The sequence below is a fragment of the Rattus norvegicus genome, chromosome 18 (genome assembly GCF_036323735.1).
Source record: "Rattus norvegicus strain BN/NHsdMcwi chromosome 18, GRCr8, whole genome shotgun sequence".
Classification (NCBI taxonomy): Eukaryota; Metazoa; Chordata; class Mammalia; order Rodentia; family Muridae; genus Rattus; species Rattus norvegicus.
The window spans coordinates 16,206,200-16,221,853 of record NC_086036.1 but is presented as its reverse complement, the minus strand read 5'-3'; the positions used below and the strand labels follow the sequence as shown (position 1 = coordinate 16,221,853).

General features: G+C 47.8%; 1 protein-coding gene across 5 annotated transcripts in view; it reads right to left on the bottom strand.

The window, feature by feature from the left end:
• Mocos (molybdenum cofactor sulfurase) overlaps positions 1-15,452 on the bottom strand; it is a 45,527-nt gene extending 30,075 nt beyond the window's left edge. For 2 of the 5 annotated variants that reach the window (XR_001842027.3, XM_017600988.3), the window contains exons 1-4: positions 14,875-15,127; positions 8,750-8,839; positions 4,191-4,257; positions 1,837-2,478 (exon numbers count right to left, since the gene is read on the bottom strand). Coding sequence is in view for 4 of the 5 variants with exons in the window: in XM_017600988.3 (XP_017456477.1) it covers positions 1,837-2,478; positions 4,191-4,257; positions 8,750-8,839; positions 14,875-15,016 (941 nt within the window). In the remaining variant the exon portion in view is untranslated. Of the gene's footprint in view, positions 1-1,836; positions 2,479-4,190; positions 4,258-8,749; positions 8,840-14,874 lie in introns of all 5 variants that reach the window. The other 3 variants (NM_001395671.1, XM_063277463.1, XM_063277464.1) reach the window with 3 other exon arrangements.
• Positions 15,453-15,654: the final 202 nt, after the last annotated feature.

Below are 15,654 nucleotides of genomic sequence, written 5' to 3'. Positions count from 1 at the left end.
CTACAACGTTTGTGCCTGTGCGTTGAGCTTTTCATTCCCAGTTCTAGCCTAGGGCTTGTGGAGAAGACAGGCTTTAAAAGGCAAGTAATACACTCTTCTCTCTGGGCATCTAGTACACTCTAGCCCAAAAGATTCCATCCGAACCAAAGGAATATGGTCTGATCCAGCCGGCCCCAGGATCCAGCCCCCTAGAGCTGTGCCATTTCTCCAAGGCTTCAGGTTCCCTAGTTAGCCAGATTTAATCATGCTGGGTCTTTGTCCTGTTTTTTCTTTACATTGTGTGGTGCTTCGGATGAGAATGGCCTCCCACAGTTACATGTTTGAATGCTTGGTTCCCAAGTGGGAGAACTTTTTAGAAAGGATTGGGAGGTGTGGCCTCATTGGAGAGGGTGTGTCACTGGGGGTGGGCTCTGCGGTTTTAAAAGTCAGGCCCAGTCCCATTTCCTTTCTGCTGGGTGTTTGTGGCTAAGACGTAAGGCCTCAGCTACTGCTCCTGTGCCGTGCCTGCTTGCCTGCTGCCGTGGTTCCTGCCATGATGATCATGAACTAACCCTCTGAGACTGTGAGCAAGACCGGAGCTAAATGCTTTCTTCTATAAACCGCCTAGGTCATGGCGTCCTTCACAACAATAGAAGAGTAACTAAGACACATTATTATCACAAATGCTATTTTTTCCTCACTTAGTTATTCTAAATAATGAACTACTACACTTGGGTTTGAAAGATTTTACATTAGCATTCCTAGTTTAGGGGTAGGGGGTGTTTATTAGCCTGCTATCTTTTTTTTGGAGGGTGGTTTTATTTGGGTTTTGTTCTTTTGAGACAGGGTCTCCTGTAACCCCAGCTGGCCTCAATTTCTTATGTAGCTAAAGATGACCTTGAACTGAAATCCTCCTGCTTCTACCTCCCAAGGGCTAGGACCGGAAGAGAGTGATACCACACAGCCTCACAACCCTACGTTAGAACATTCATCTGGAGAAGTCCTAAATGGAAGATTCTTCCGACAGCCTCCTAACATGCTCTGATGTGCACTGTTTATATAAAAGAGCATGAAGTTCAGAGGTCAGCTGCTGCGTGGGGAACCACTCCATATTCCTGTGACCTAGTAACAAGCTGTGTAACTAACACTGACTCTACCATGAGAGTGAGAGACCCTGAATCTGCACCTGGATGCTGTGTGTGGAGTGTGAATTTGAGCCAACTTCTCCTCAGGCCTTCTCACATACCAAGTAGGTAACTAGTTCCTTAGTCAGTGGCCATTTTAACCTGCCACACACTCAACATTCTGGGTCCCACCTTCCCCCATCAGGAAGGCCTAGAGCAAGAGCCACATAGCCCACCATGCAGCCTGAGGAAAATGCCCCAGATCTTTAAGGCAAGTGGCAGCCTGCCCTACATTTTTGGTAACCACACTCAGTCTGACTCCCAGAGGTTGTCGCCAATGCTGCTCCTCAGGTTTCGGCTTTGGGTTTGCTGAGGAGCTAAGCAGAGTGCACTCTGGGTACTGGGAAATCGAGTTTGCTGAGAACTGTGTGCTCATGTGTTCAGAGTAGCATCTTTAGGATTACTACTGATCACTGTCACTTCTCGCCAGTGCTCCGCCCTGTGAAGAAACTACATACCAGCTACACACAGGGCAGAGAGTTCAGAGTCACCCATGGCCCATTCTTACTGATCTTTACCTCCTAGATCTGAGCCCCACCCCAGACTGTCCTACCGATGACATCAAACTCCCTTAACCTGGGTTCTAGCCCTGGGTTTCCTTTGTACAATCTTATAGGTCATACATGCCAGCCTGCCTCAAGGAAGGACACAGGACACCCCATGACAAGGTTACCTTTCTGCCACCGATGACCTTGGGATGTAAAAGTCTTCCCCGGCAAGGTAGACGGCTGCAGTCCCTCCTCCGAAGTAGCCTTTCCTCAGCAGAGGAGCCACGCGCTTATTGACTAGCAGAGCACCCAGGCCTGTGGGAAGCCCAAAGATCTTATAGAAGGAGATGGGGATGAAGTCAGCCTGGTGAGCTGACAGATCCAAGGGGGAAGTGCTGACATAGGAGGCCGCATCAAGCAGCACAAACCACTTCCCAGGCGCTCTCACAGGACTCCTCTGCCCAGACTTGACCTCATCTATCCATGACAGTGGGTATCTGGTGCCTGAAAAGTTACTCTGAGCTGGGTAACAGAAGAGGTGTGGAAGCTGACAGTCGGGGTCACAGGCTCCAGCACCCTTCCCCTCGGCCGACCACATGTCCTCGGGCTTGACTGGGGTAGATGTGACATTCATGGTGGCAGCCACCGTCCTCATTCCCACCACAGAGGTGTGGTTGTCAGTGAGGTAACAGAAGTGACTCCCACTGTTCTCTGGGGACCGGGACACCCACGGAAAGGTCTCTGCCACCAGCCTGAGAGCAGCCGTGCTCCCGGCTGTGAAGATCACGCTGTAGTCCTCTGGGGTGGTGTGAAAGTGAGTCAGGACCCTGGAAAGAAGCGCAGTGTCACCGCGGGCTCTCTGTTTCAGAGCACAAGGTTCTGAGATGTTTCAGGTCTACTCAGTAGGGCCGCTCTACCTTCCAGGGCCACTCGGCCACTGTTGTGTAAAGGGCAGGGCAGAGCAAGTCATGTATGCAGACTGGCCTTGAACATTCCATTTGGCTAACATGAATTCTTGAAAAGATCAAATTTAAACCTCTTGCCTCTGGAGTCCCATCTCTGCTTGGAAACAGCAGAAATCTACGACATAGGACCAAGGCTGAAGTGTGTCTAGAACACAAGAGCCCTAGATTCGGTCCCCAGTCTTACATAATGGTACCCAGAATTCAGTACCCAGAAGGCAGGAAGGAGATGATAAATTCAAGAATATCCTCAGCGGTCTAGTGACATCAGAGCCAGTCCAGGACACAAGAGACCTTGCTCCAAAAAAAGAGAAAAAGAAAAAAAAAATTTCCAGTCTACATAGTAAGTTCCAGGGTGGCCTCAGGTACAGGATCAAAGCTTCTTAATAAATAAATTCTAATTAAAGACATCTATAAGGGACCTGTGAAGATGACTCAGCAGTTTAAAGCATCTCTTGCTTCTGCAGAGGACCTGAGTTCAAATCCCAGCACCGACCTGATAGCTCGCAACCATCTGTAACTCCAGTTCCAAGGGTGCTGACACCCTTTTCTGACCCCTGTGTATGTGAGTCATGAACGTGAAGCACATATACACATGTGGGCAAAGCACTCGTACACACCAAATAAAGTAAGTCAGCCTAAAAAATGTTTTAAGCCTATAACAACCTGATTATTATATGCATTCACCTTTTTACCTCCCCTACTCTATTGCAATTTTTAATAAATTAATTTTTAAAAGATATTTATTCATTTGTTTATTGTTTTCTTAGGTGTGTGCCTGGATGTATATATGTGCACCACGTGTGTGCGGGTGCCCATGGAAGACAGAAGAAGACATCAGACTCCCCGGAACTCATTATAGGCAGTTGTGAGCCACCTTGTGGGTGCTTCGAACCAAACCTCAGTCCTCTGCGAGAGTAGTTAGCTCTCTTAACCTCTGAGCCAACTCTCCAATGTTGCTTTTACTACTGATACCATGATAGCACTTTCAAATTTGAAATCATTTGAATTTTGTTGATCTAAGTAACCTACACAATATGAAGTTTATTTATTACAAACCAGTGATAACACAGAGAGAACCATTAAAGAGCTCTCCACCATGCAAGAACTCGTTAAAACAACGTGGCACTGCAAGCTCAGCGCTTGGAAGGTGGAAGCAGGGGGATCTGGAGTCCATGGCCAGCCTTGCTACAGAGAGAGTTAGAGGCAAGCTATGGGATGCCCTGTCTCAAAGCAATAAGTGAATACATGAAGAGGCCTAATAAAACAATCCACCAATGGGAAGACCAGAACACGTGCTTCTTTCTGAAGACATAATGGGGAGCATGGGGCGCTCCTGTCACCCCAGCACCCACCCAGAGCCACCATTTACCATGTTTACCAACACATATTGTACTTACCCTTGCCCTCTGTCTTCTGACCTGAGGACATTTTTATACATGGGTTGCTTCTTGGCTGAATTCTTTCTGAGACCATCTCAGAAGCTCTGAGTGATATAGATCTCTACTAGAACGTCTGCTCACCTAGGCAGCCAGCTTAGGCGGCAGCCAGCTTAGGCAGGCATCCCCCTGGCTCACCTGTATCGGACCTGCTCCACCGTGTCATGGGTGAGTTTGCTGGTGATGTTCTGGCTGTGAGGATTACCTGGCAAATACAAGGCCTTAGAGTCAGACTGTGGTCTCTCCCTGTGTCCCTTCAAAGCCTTCTCCCTGCATTTCTCAAGAACTTAAAACGTAACATTCCCGTATGGTCCAGCAATTCCATTCTCGGTATCTACTCAAAAGGAATAAATGTTCATCTTCACACAGATTGTGCAAATGTTCGTACCAGCTCTAATCATAAAACCAATTTCTGGAAACACCAGAAATGGCCAGCTACTCTGAACAGACAGGCAAAATACAGCAGTCCCCATACGGTGAGCAATAAAAAAGAAGAAACTATTGGCTATGATATGAATGAACATCAAAAATACACTAAGCTGGGGCTGGGGATTTAGCTCAGTGGTAGAGCGCTTACCTAGGAAGCGCAAGGCCCTGGGTTCGGTCCCCAGCTCCGAAAAAAAAGAACTAAAAAAAAAAAAAAAAATACACTAAGCTTTTTACAGCGCAGAAGGTACAATGCAGGGTGCTGGGAGGACATTTTTGCCCACCACTGCAATAAAGGCATGACTACTCTGTAGACAGACAACTGCTTTCTGACTGAGGCCACGGGAGGGACTGCAAACCTGGGCAAAAGCCTGTAGCTAGCAATGTTAATAGAGCCTAGTTTAAAAAAAAAAAAAAGCTGCTATCGTTATTCTGATAAATAGACACACACTGTCTCTGTCAAACTGCTTTCTAAATATTGATATCCATGCCCATAGATTAGCAACACTCTTGGCTTTGGTCAGAAAGGTTTCTTTTGCAGTGGGGAGCAATTGCTGCAGAGAAAGTGACTTAGCCACAGATGGGTCATTAATACCACCCTTCTGGGGCTCAGGAACCATCATGGAAATGAGACCAGAAGGAGTGTAAGGGCCAGAAGAAGACGGTTGCGGGATCCGATCTGCCAGGCCTGGTGTGGCCGCTGCTTTCCGCATAGCACAGGTGATTACCAGCGTAAGACCTGAACGAGATTGGTCTATGGTCATTCCATCACAGGGGCTCATAAGGACCTGGCCATTCCTGAAGACCTATCACTGTTGATGGTTGATGGGGGAAGGAGGGACGTTTTTGTCAGTGAAGTAGCTACCAGTAAGTTGCCCGTTATCTCACAAATAAGCCCTCAAACCTAGTTAAACTCCTTGGCTCACACCCCAGCTCCAAGGACATGAAAGTTGAGGAGAACTAGTTGAGAAGAAGGAGGGAATCTGGAGAAATGGGTTGGGGACAGGAGACGATCATGAGGGTAAGTATGATCAGGATACATTATATATACTTTGATGAAAATGACATAATGAAAACCTATTATTATGTATAATTAATATATACTAATAACTTTTTAAAAACACACACTAAGCAAAAAGATCCAGTCACCAGAAGCTACAGGCCATATGACTGCATTTATATGAAGTGCAGTTTCATATAATAAAATTCATATTTCACTGAGCCCGTTAGAGAGAGGGCAAGTGTTAAGTTAGTGGGCTTTAACTGTGAATGGTTGGGGAATCTCATGGAGAAAGAAGAATGTCTAGCTGACTTACAGTGATGGTTGACCCGCCATGCAAACAAAACACCCATGCACTTAAAATAATAAAACAATTAAAATCGTTTTTAAATGGCTGAATTGCACAAATAAACTAGGTAAATGCTATAATGTGTCAATTGTAACTCAATAAAATTGTTAAATAAGAAAACCACAGGGGTTGGGGATTTAGCTCAGTGGTAGAGCGCTTGCCTAGCAAGCACAAGGCCCTGGGTTCGGTCCCCAGCTCCAGAGGAAAAAAAAAAAAGAGAAAGAAAGAAAGAGAGAGAGAGAGAAAGAAAACCACTCTTCTTATTTCTAAAACAACATGGGACCTAGGAAGAGGATTGGGAAGAAGACAACCCCAGCACTTTCCCTGCAAACTCCCCTTGGATGGCCAGGAGCTCTGACCATTAACTTCTCCAGCCACCAGACAGAGCCACACCCCCACTGTACTAGTCCTCCGTTGGCTGGCCTTGTCATTCCCACCACCTCTGCTGCCTCTGGCTGAGTAGGAACACACTGCCATCCTCCTGCAAGCATGGAAAGGGGGCAGTGTGAAAAGTCCCCGCCACCAGCTTGCCACACCGAAGGCTCACCCTGTCTCACCTCCTTTCATTGACTTTGAGAAAACTTTGCTCTTCTCTGTACTCCCCAAGTGTCATGATCGCCCTCAAAACTGTTGGGACCCCTGTGGTGATCTGACTATTAAGTGTCTTTCATAGCCTCACGTGTTTAAAACTTGATTCCTACGCTAGTGGCAATGTTTGGGAGAGTTGTGGAACCATTAGGAGGTAGACTGTTGCTGGAGGAAGTGAGTCCATGGGGCCTTGAGGGCTCACAGCCCCATCCCTTCATTTTCTCCTCACTGCCTGGGATGTGAGCTGACGTCTTCTGCTCCTGCTACCAAAGTCCTCCCTTCCATGATAAACGATAACCCTTTGAGCTGTCAGCAAAAATGAACCTTTGCTCTTTTAAGTTGCTTAAGTAATGTTGATATCTGGAAAGGCCTGGACTTCTGGGCCAGGCCCCCTCAGCCCCAGAGGACAAGTCATGCTCACTGAGGCAGGTTTGCCCCGTGTGCTTCATATTCTCCTTCTGTGACATCAAAGGGTCACACTGGATGCTTGGCCACTGCAGCTGCCACATCACCTTTCACATCAGCTGCCACCTGTGGGACTTGGCACACACCCTTGGATTGACTGATTGTTTTAGTCTGTGTCTTTAGAAGCATCTAGAACTTAAAGCAGCCAGTCATCTTTCAGGATAACTACTTTCCCACAGTTATGGCTTTTGCCAAGGTTGCAGAAGGAGAATTTCAGGGCTCTTTGCAAATTATAGGTGAAAAATCAAGATAGAGTCCTTCACTGGCACCTTCTCTGAGAACTTCCTCAGAGATAAAGGTCTCCTGACTGCCCAGAGTGCAGACTTAAACCCCTGTGCATATGTGTAGCATAGCAGGATGGTCACGAACAGGAGCTTCTTGGGGTGTGAAGACTTGGCCTTAGGCCCTATTCCCCTAGATCTAGAACTCTCTAAGCGTGTACCATTAAGTTAGTTGCTTGCCCTTTCTGGACCTCCATTGGCTCGCCTGTAAATCAAGATGCCATGAGACTTTTCCTAGGAAGACACAGAAACACTGAAGATGGCATCGAGGCCAAAGAAAAGATTCCATCCAAGGCCAACTTGGTGACTAGAGAATGTCTTTAGGTGACACATGAGTGTGGACCACTCAAAGGTAGCGACACCATAAGAAGTCCCCAGGCAAGCTACAGGCAGCTTTACCAACCACAGAATAGCCCCAAACCAGCCAGTTGTTTTTCTCTTGTATAAACTTTGAGGGAGGGTGACCTTTGGGGAATTTGGGGATGCTACTGAGTCTCTCGAGCCTCCCACAAGAGACCATCAATGGGCCCCACCCTGTGAGGGACTCATGCAGGCGACCCCAGTTGCTCTGGCTCAAGATGGAGACCACGTTCAAACTGGAGGAAACAGCTTCACTACATAAGCTTAATAACATGATCTTTGGCTCTTAGTGTCATAGCGATGGGTGGCAATAATACACGCCACACATCCAGGCAGCACCTAATACATGACAAGTGCCCAGTGAGTGGTGTATTGATCGGCTGCTCATTAATAGCATGATAAATCCCATCACATCTCTGGCTAGTAAGTTATCTGACTCCCTCTTCTGAATAATCTTCCGAGCACGCTATGCTGCTGTTGGATGTCTGTCTGTCCTAGAGTAATGGCCCTGCTCCATCACCCTAACTAGGTGATGGGCTTCTGCTATTCTCCTCCCCTCTGTGCTCCTAGATGCTGGCTATGGCGTTACAGCTTCCAGCATGATATTTGGCTTCTATCTCCTCCCGTTGTCCCAGTGGATTCTGACCCATCATCCAACATCTTCTCCCCTCCCGACTCCTTGATGTACACCCTGCCAACCCTCCAGCTTTCCTGCCCAAGATGCCAGCGGCCTTCGCACATGGCCTTTCCTACAGTCTCTAAGCACATTCAGTTGGAGATCATTTGATTAAGGTCTTGTCTTCCAGGTCTGGACCGAGTCTCCCGCGAGAAAGGAGCTATTTACTATGTCTTCTAATGTTCCGCTACACCACAACCCTCACACCATGGTGACTCGGAGGAATGTACAGAGTGAATGAACGGATGTTCCTCATGATCCCCTACTGTACTGTCTGCACTGTACGGTGTCTTAGCACCATCAGACACAACACCGTCAAGCTTATTTTCCCTTCCTGGCACCAATCCATTCTGAAAGTGGTCCGTGTGTCCCTGAGCCGGGACTTTCTACCTCAGACACATGTGTATGATACATGATGACCCAGGGTGTTTGCCTGACCCTCCATCTGATCTGACTGTGCTCCATGTGTTCCCCATGTTCTCCATGAATCCAACAGGATAACCACAAATTAAACAGGATTAATCAGAAATCAGTGTATGTAACGTTCCTCACCATAGACATTTTCCATGAGATCCTTAGTGAAGTTTGTGAGCTGGCTCTGGGGGAACAAGGTGGCTCCTGCATGGTCAAGATAGACAGTTCCTAAACAAAACAAACAAACAAACAAACAAAGAAAAAAATCACAAACAAAGCTTTTAGGCTGTTCTCCACTACTCTTCCACTTCCAGTCACATTATGTAAATCTGACTAGTGTGAACACATTGGAACCCATTCTTTTGTCTCTGACTCTCTGTCTCTCTCTCTGTCTCTCTCTCTGTTTCTCTCTGTCTCTCTCTCTCTCTCTCTCTCTCTCTCTCTGTGTGTGTGTGTGTGTGTGTGTGTGTGTGTGTGTGTGTGTGTTTTAGAGGCAGGATTTCACATATCCCATGATGGCCTCAAACTCTCTTTGGAGTCAAGGGTGACTTTGAATGTTTGATCCTTCTGCCTCCGCCCACCCAGAGCTGGGACTCCAGGTGTGCACCACCTCACTCACATGTCTCAACACCTTTCAACACAACAGGCATCCCTGAACCTCTTCATAGGTATTTCTTAATATAAGCCCAGAGCCTATTTGATAAGCAGCCCTCTTACCAGCCTGGAAAGGCATCTCACACAGGAAGTGTCCAGCAGAGTTTTGTGACAAACAATGAAACAGCAGGCTCAAGCTCATGCATACCCTGTCCTGGCAGCTCTGTGCTTCCCAGAAAGGTGAGTCCTGATCCTTCTTCCCCACACTGTTCCACTGTCAAGTCTAGACTCACCAGTAGAATTTCAGAGAAGATGAAGGGAAAAAGCCTTCCTTGCAGCCTTGCCTCTGAAGACAAAAGACAAACTCAGACAAACTAGAAATGCTATGATTTGCCTATCAGATTGGTAGAGGTCAAAAGAGTAGTGCCTCCCCGTGGAGCAAGGGTGTGGGCAGCAAGCCAACGGCGTAAGGCCGACAAGAGGGTGAATTAGTGCAGCTTCATGGAATAACATTTGGGCCACATCAGTCCAACCTTAAATGAGGTTGTTTTACCCCCAAACAATTCCTTCTGCAGGTGTAGCTCATAAATACCTAGGGTTTTGCAAAATGACTTGTGTGTGAAGCTATTCAACGCAACATTATAAAATCGCAAGACTGAAAAGGAATGTCCAGTAGCATCTCTTTCAGGTAAGCTCAGCTCACACCACTCTTCAAAGTCCTGCCTCTTGTCAGCACTACATCAAGAATACTGACACTAGACAGGAAGTGACATGAGATGGAGCCAGAGCTCAGTTGGTAAAGTTCTTGCCACATAAGTATGGGAACTGAGTTTTGATCTCCAGACTCCATGCTTATGACCCCACCACTGAGGAAGCAGAAGCAGGGGGATCCTCGGGGCTCTCTGGTCTGACATCATGCTCTAATCCACCATTGCCAGCGCAATGAGAGACCCTGTCTCAAGTAAACAAGACCACAGGTGGACTTATGCTTTTAATAAGTGCTCACCTTGTGAGCCTGCTTGTTCTCTCTCACACACGCACACACACACACTCACACACACTCACACACACACACTCACATACACACACACGCACATGCACACACCCACTCACACATACCCACTCACATACACACACACCCACTCACACACACACGCACATGCACACACACACTCACACATACCCACTCACATACACACACAGGTACACACAGACATGCACATGCACACGCGCACACACACACACTCACATACACAATGAACTCACATAAATGGAATTCTGGGATTCCATTTCAAATTCATAAAGAATCAATAGATCTATTTTTTAATTTGTTTAACAATTTTTGTGTCATGCAGGCAGGGTATATTTTGGTTTATTTCACAATAGTTTCAACGCGATATAACCCATATACCATAAAAGTCCATCCTCTGCAGGTGTACAACTTAGTGACTGCTGTGTGCCTGTGTTACCTAATTCTGGAACACTTATTCACCTCCTCTGAACATCACCATTATTAGTCTTATCTCCACACCCTCAAGTAAGTACAGGGTCTGAAAGTGAGAAATGTTACAGTTCACCCTCATAGGAAACGTAAATGCATATGTAAACACAGTTAGTTGCTGGAAACACGCTGGTGACAGCCACTGTCCAGGGGTAGCAGTGAAAACAACTGTAGTTGGAACCAAGGGAGGCTCCTTGGGCATTTTTCTATCTCATTTGTCATTTTTTTTAATCTGACACTATTAAAGTATATCACCTAATCTCCCCCAATGTTTTTAAAATGCTTTCCTAGACAATAATGTGTCAGATGGCCCTATACCCACAAGTATGTGGTCAGTACAAATTGAACTGAGTTGAGATGAGAGAGAGAGAGAGAGAGAGAGAGAGAGAGAGAGAGAGAGTTTGGATAACTGAAATATATTATATAAAACTCTCAATGGATTAAAAACATAAGTTTTGAAAATAATTCTTTTTAAAAAAGATTTATTTATTGTATATGTGAATACACTGTCGCTGTCTTCAGACACACCAAAAGAGGGCATCAGATCCCATTAAAGATGGTTGTGGGTATTGAACTCAGGGCCTCTGGAAGAGCAGTCATTGCTCTTAACCACTGAGCCCTGAAAATAATTCTTTTACTGTAGATTGTGAAATAAATGTTCAGCAAACTGAAAGAAAGGCATTGGTCATTCGATAGTCAAAGCACTAAGATGTTTGTATGAGAGCTGGACGGACGGCTCATTGGTTAAGAACATCGGCTCCCCTTCAATTCCCATCACCACACAGTGGCTTAAAACTCAAGGCCCAGAAAATCTAATGCCCTCTTCTGGACTCCATAGACACCAGCATGCATGTGACAGACACATGGACACATAGGCCAGACAAAATCTCATATACATAAAATACATTTTAAAATTTTAATTACAATTTTTTAAATGATGTTTGGGTGAAGAGCCAATGCCTGGTGAGACCCAGGCTCTGAGGAGCACTGTGTGTGGCCCAGAACCTTCCAAGGGGCTAAGAAGTTGATCAGGAAGAGCCTGCTTTGTCTGGCTTTATTTCAACAGCTAATCTTGCAAAAGAAGGCAACTGAGTTAGATGAAGCAGAGATCTGGTCTTACGAGGTCAACAGGGCAGATCCAAGTCAACAGGTCAAACTGCATCTTGCCCCCACCCCAGCCATTCTGGGCCCCAGCTCTGATACCTGCAGGTGGGGGTGACTGATTAGTAGGTATTTGACAGTACTCAACTGGATGCCTGGAGCACAGCAAACACTCCACAGTTGTCAGAGTGAATAAAAGTCAGTGGCCGATCCAAAAAGCCAGCTACACTAGGTCTTCAAAAAAGAGAACTCAAACAACCGTTATTTTCTTCTCCATACTTAGATGTCTCATTAGCTGTCTGGTTCTAATTAATTAATATTCAGAGACAGAGATAGAAGAGAAATAGAGAAGAGGTAGCGGGAAGGGGGGAAGGAGGGAGAGGGAAAGGGGGAGGAGAAGAGAGTGCCAGAGAGGAGGAGAGAGGGGGACAGAGGGGGACAGCAGGTTCTCCTCTAGGCCTTGCACCTTTATCTGTCTGTCCGTCAGCGCCTGATGACACTGGAAGGACTGCTCAGGCCACAACTGGATGTTCAACACACTCCCTTCTCTAAGGCCAGGAAATCCCTCTCCAGCTAGCTAAGCAAAGCATTTCAGCTCCCACAGCTTACACGGTTAGTTGCTCAGAGCCACATTTAAGCAGGTACATTTTCTACCCTGCAGAAAATCTCCAGGGAGGGAACGAGAGTAGGTGTTGGGCTACTTTGGCATGTTGTGTTGGAAAGCTCTCCAATCTGTTTGCTTCAGTGGGGAAAAAAAGGAGTATTCTTCAGGTAGGAAAATGAACCTGAAGTCTCTTTCGGGGGTGGGAAGATTTCTTGATGGGTAGAACGCTCACTACCCAAGCTTGAGCAGAGTCCCACCCCTTAGACGGGCATTTAAAAAGGTAGGCATGTTGGGTGGTGTACCCCTGCAGTGCCACAACTGGGGAGCTGGAGACAGCCTAGGTAATCAGCAAACTCTATGCCGGGGAGAGGCCCTGTCCCAAGAAATAAGGTAGAGAGCGACAGAGGAAGATACTGTTGTCATCCTCTTGTCTCCACCCATTCTCATGCACCTACACAAGTGCACACACTCAAAATGTACTTCAAGCCGAGGATGGTGGAGAAAGAGGCAGATGATCTCTGTAAGTTAAAAGCAAGCCTAATCTACATAGAAAATTCCAGGCCAGCAGGATTACACAGTGAAAATCTCTCTTTCTCTCTCTCTCTCTCTCTCTCTCTCTCTCTCTCTCTCTCTCTCTCTCTCTCTCTCTCTCTCTCTCTCTCCCCAACCCCAAGGTGGGCATGTCTACTTCAACCACAATGCACCCAAGGAATTCACTAAATAAATACAGGACCCTTCTGAGTATAGATTCTCAGACCACTTGAGAGGCTTGACACGGAAAGATCCTCACAAGATTGAGGCTAGCCTGGGCTACACAATGAGTTCTAGGGCTGAATATAAAGTGAGATTGTCTAAAAAAAAAAGAGGGGGTGGAGGATTTAAGGAAGACTGGCTACAAGCTAATGCCAACCTTGGGTGCTGTTCTCTGAGAGAAAGGAGTGGGGCCAGGACTCCTGAACAGACCTTTACTGTTAAGGTAGTGTTGAGAGTATGAGAGATCAGGATTGGAGAGGATCTGAGATTAGGGAAGGGTTCACTGAAATCACTATTCACTAGGCTCTGGAGTTGGCTTCAGAAAGAGAGGAGGCCTGCTGCTCTCTTCATGTGTGGATATTTATACCAGACTTTCTGCTTGACGGGAAATTTCCCTAGCGAAGGCAGGGTACAGAGGGAGGAAGGGGGGCTGCAAAGAAGCTGAAGGGCTGTCCCCAGCAGGTGACAAGAGGAGAGAAGACAAGTGACAAGGGGAGAAGTAGGTAGGAAAGCTCTCTCTACAGAGTAGGAACAGGGACACAGAGAGGAGGCCACAGCTCCCCAGGACCACAAAAGAAAAACAGTTGCTATTCCAAACGAAGAAAGGACTACAGCGCTGCTGTTCTGCCCTATAGGACGGGGCAGAAACCTCGAGGGACCAAACAAATCTATGTACCCTGGACCATAAACTTCCTGCTCCACCGTGGATTTGATGGAGCGCCCCCTTCCTGGTCAGATCCTTACCTGCAGCAGTGGGCTGGGCTCTGCTACACCTGCGGTTAATCTGAGCTTAATTTCCAACTCAATCAACAGGTTCTACCTTCCGATTCCAAAGGATGTGATCCAGTTCAACTCACGGGCTCACGGGCTCGGCCTGTTCTTAAAGCTCAAATTGCTTGCTTCTCTAATCCTTCCAGTTTTCCCAGCAAGCTAGAACTCAGATAGAAAGAGCACAGTTCTAGCTGCAGAAAAGAGAAAAATGAGGCTTGGTGCCAGGCGAACTTGGGGCACGCCTGTAAGCGCAGAGTTGCAGAAACCGAGTAAAGAAGATAAAAAGTTCAAGGCAAGACTCGACTAAATAGAGAGTTCAAGACCAACCCGGACTACATGACTAATGCCAACAGTAATAGTACTAATAAAAATAATGTTTCGAAAAGACTATGGGGCAGAGAGGACATCCCTAAGGGAAGGGGCGTGGCCACGCAAGACAAGTCAGATGATTGATCGCAATCCCTGGGCTCTCCGTTTCGGAGTCGCTTTTCCAAACTCCGTGCAGTAGCTGCCTGTGTATCCCTGGCCCGGTGAGGCATCTGAGAAATACCTCTGCTCAATAAATTGTGTGACCATGGCTACGGTGGCGTCTTTAGGGTCGGGTATTCTCCCGGCAATAGAGGGGGGACAGAGAGAACCTAAGCTCTCTTTGCAGTGTGTGGCGAAGCCTAAAGAGAGTCCAGGCTAGTCTCACACCACGGAGCAGTCTATGCAACAATTACAGCAAAAGTCTTGCTACTGCGGATGGGACAGTGGGGAGCCTGCGCCGGAGCGGGGACACCGAGCAGGCGCTCACAATCCCTCCCAAACTTTCGATTCCCGAGGAGTCCATCTCTGCTTCACCTTCTAGCTAAAATCAAGTACAAAGTGCGTCCCAAGTGATACAACGCTCCCCACACCTACGTTCCAGCCCTGAGTGTCCCTGCGTCAGTCGCTCACCTGCTAGGCGGCCAAACTCCTGGTCCCGCAGCTCGCTCATGCTGCGCAACCCGTAGCCGTGGGCCAGGCGCGGTGCGCTGGCTTCTGGATGGCGCTGGAAGGCCGGGGGCTCAGGGCCCCGCTCTGTCGCCCCGCAGGCCATGGATCGCGTCTGAAGTCTACGGGATCTAGACCGCCCAGCCCGGGAAGTGAGCAAGGGAGGCGATTTCGCCAGTGCTGAGCCCTGGGTGACTCGGGTCCCCACCCATGGGCGGTGCCTCGCGGGCCGGCCTCCTTGCAGCTCGCAGACTCACTGAAAGCTTTCACTTCGGTGCGGCCTTTGCCCACCTGGGACAGAACTCGGTCGCGCACTCTGCGGTGACCGCCACAGCCTAACGCTGACCAAGAGACACTCTAGACACCTGGGTGCGAGTCCTGGGATGTCTAGGTGCCAGTAAGGCAGGTGGCAGGAACAACGGAGTGCGTGTCTTTTCCCCTGGGCATATGTGACTCCGAGTCCTACTGGCCCAGAACCTGGGATCCTTGCCCCCTGCGCTCCAGACCAGCAAGTCCACTTGGACTGCTGTGGTCGACTGCACTCCCCGCGGTTCAAAGGAAACCATTGAGCTGCTTGATAAACTCCTAGCGATTATGCAACTTCAGAGCCGGACGCTCTGGTGTGACCTCCTGCACCCCGACGGCTCAGAGCATAGCGAATGTGTGCCAGAGCACTGCTGGGAGAGCCAGACAAACCCAACAGCTCAGAGTGGCGGGAGGGGGGGGGGTGGTCAAGGGCTGGGA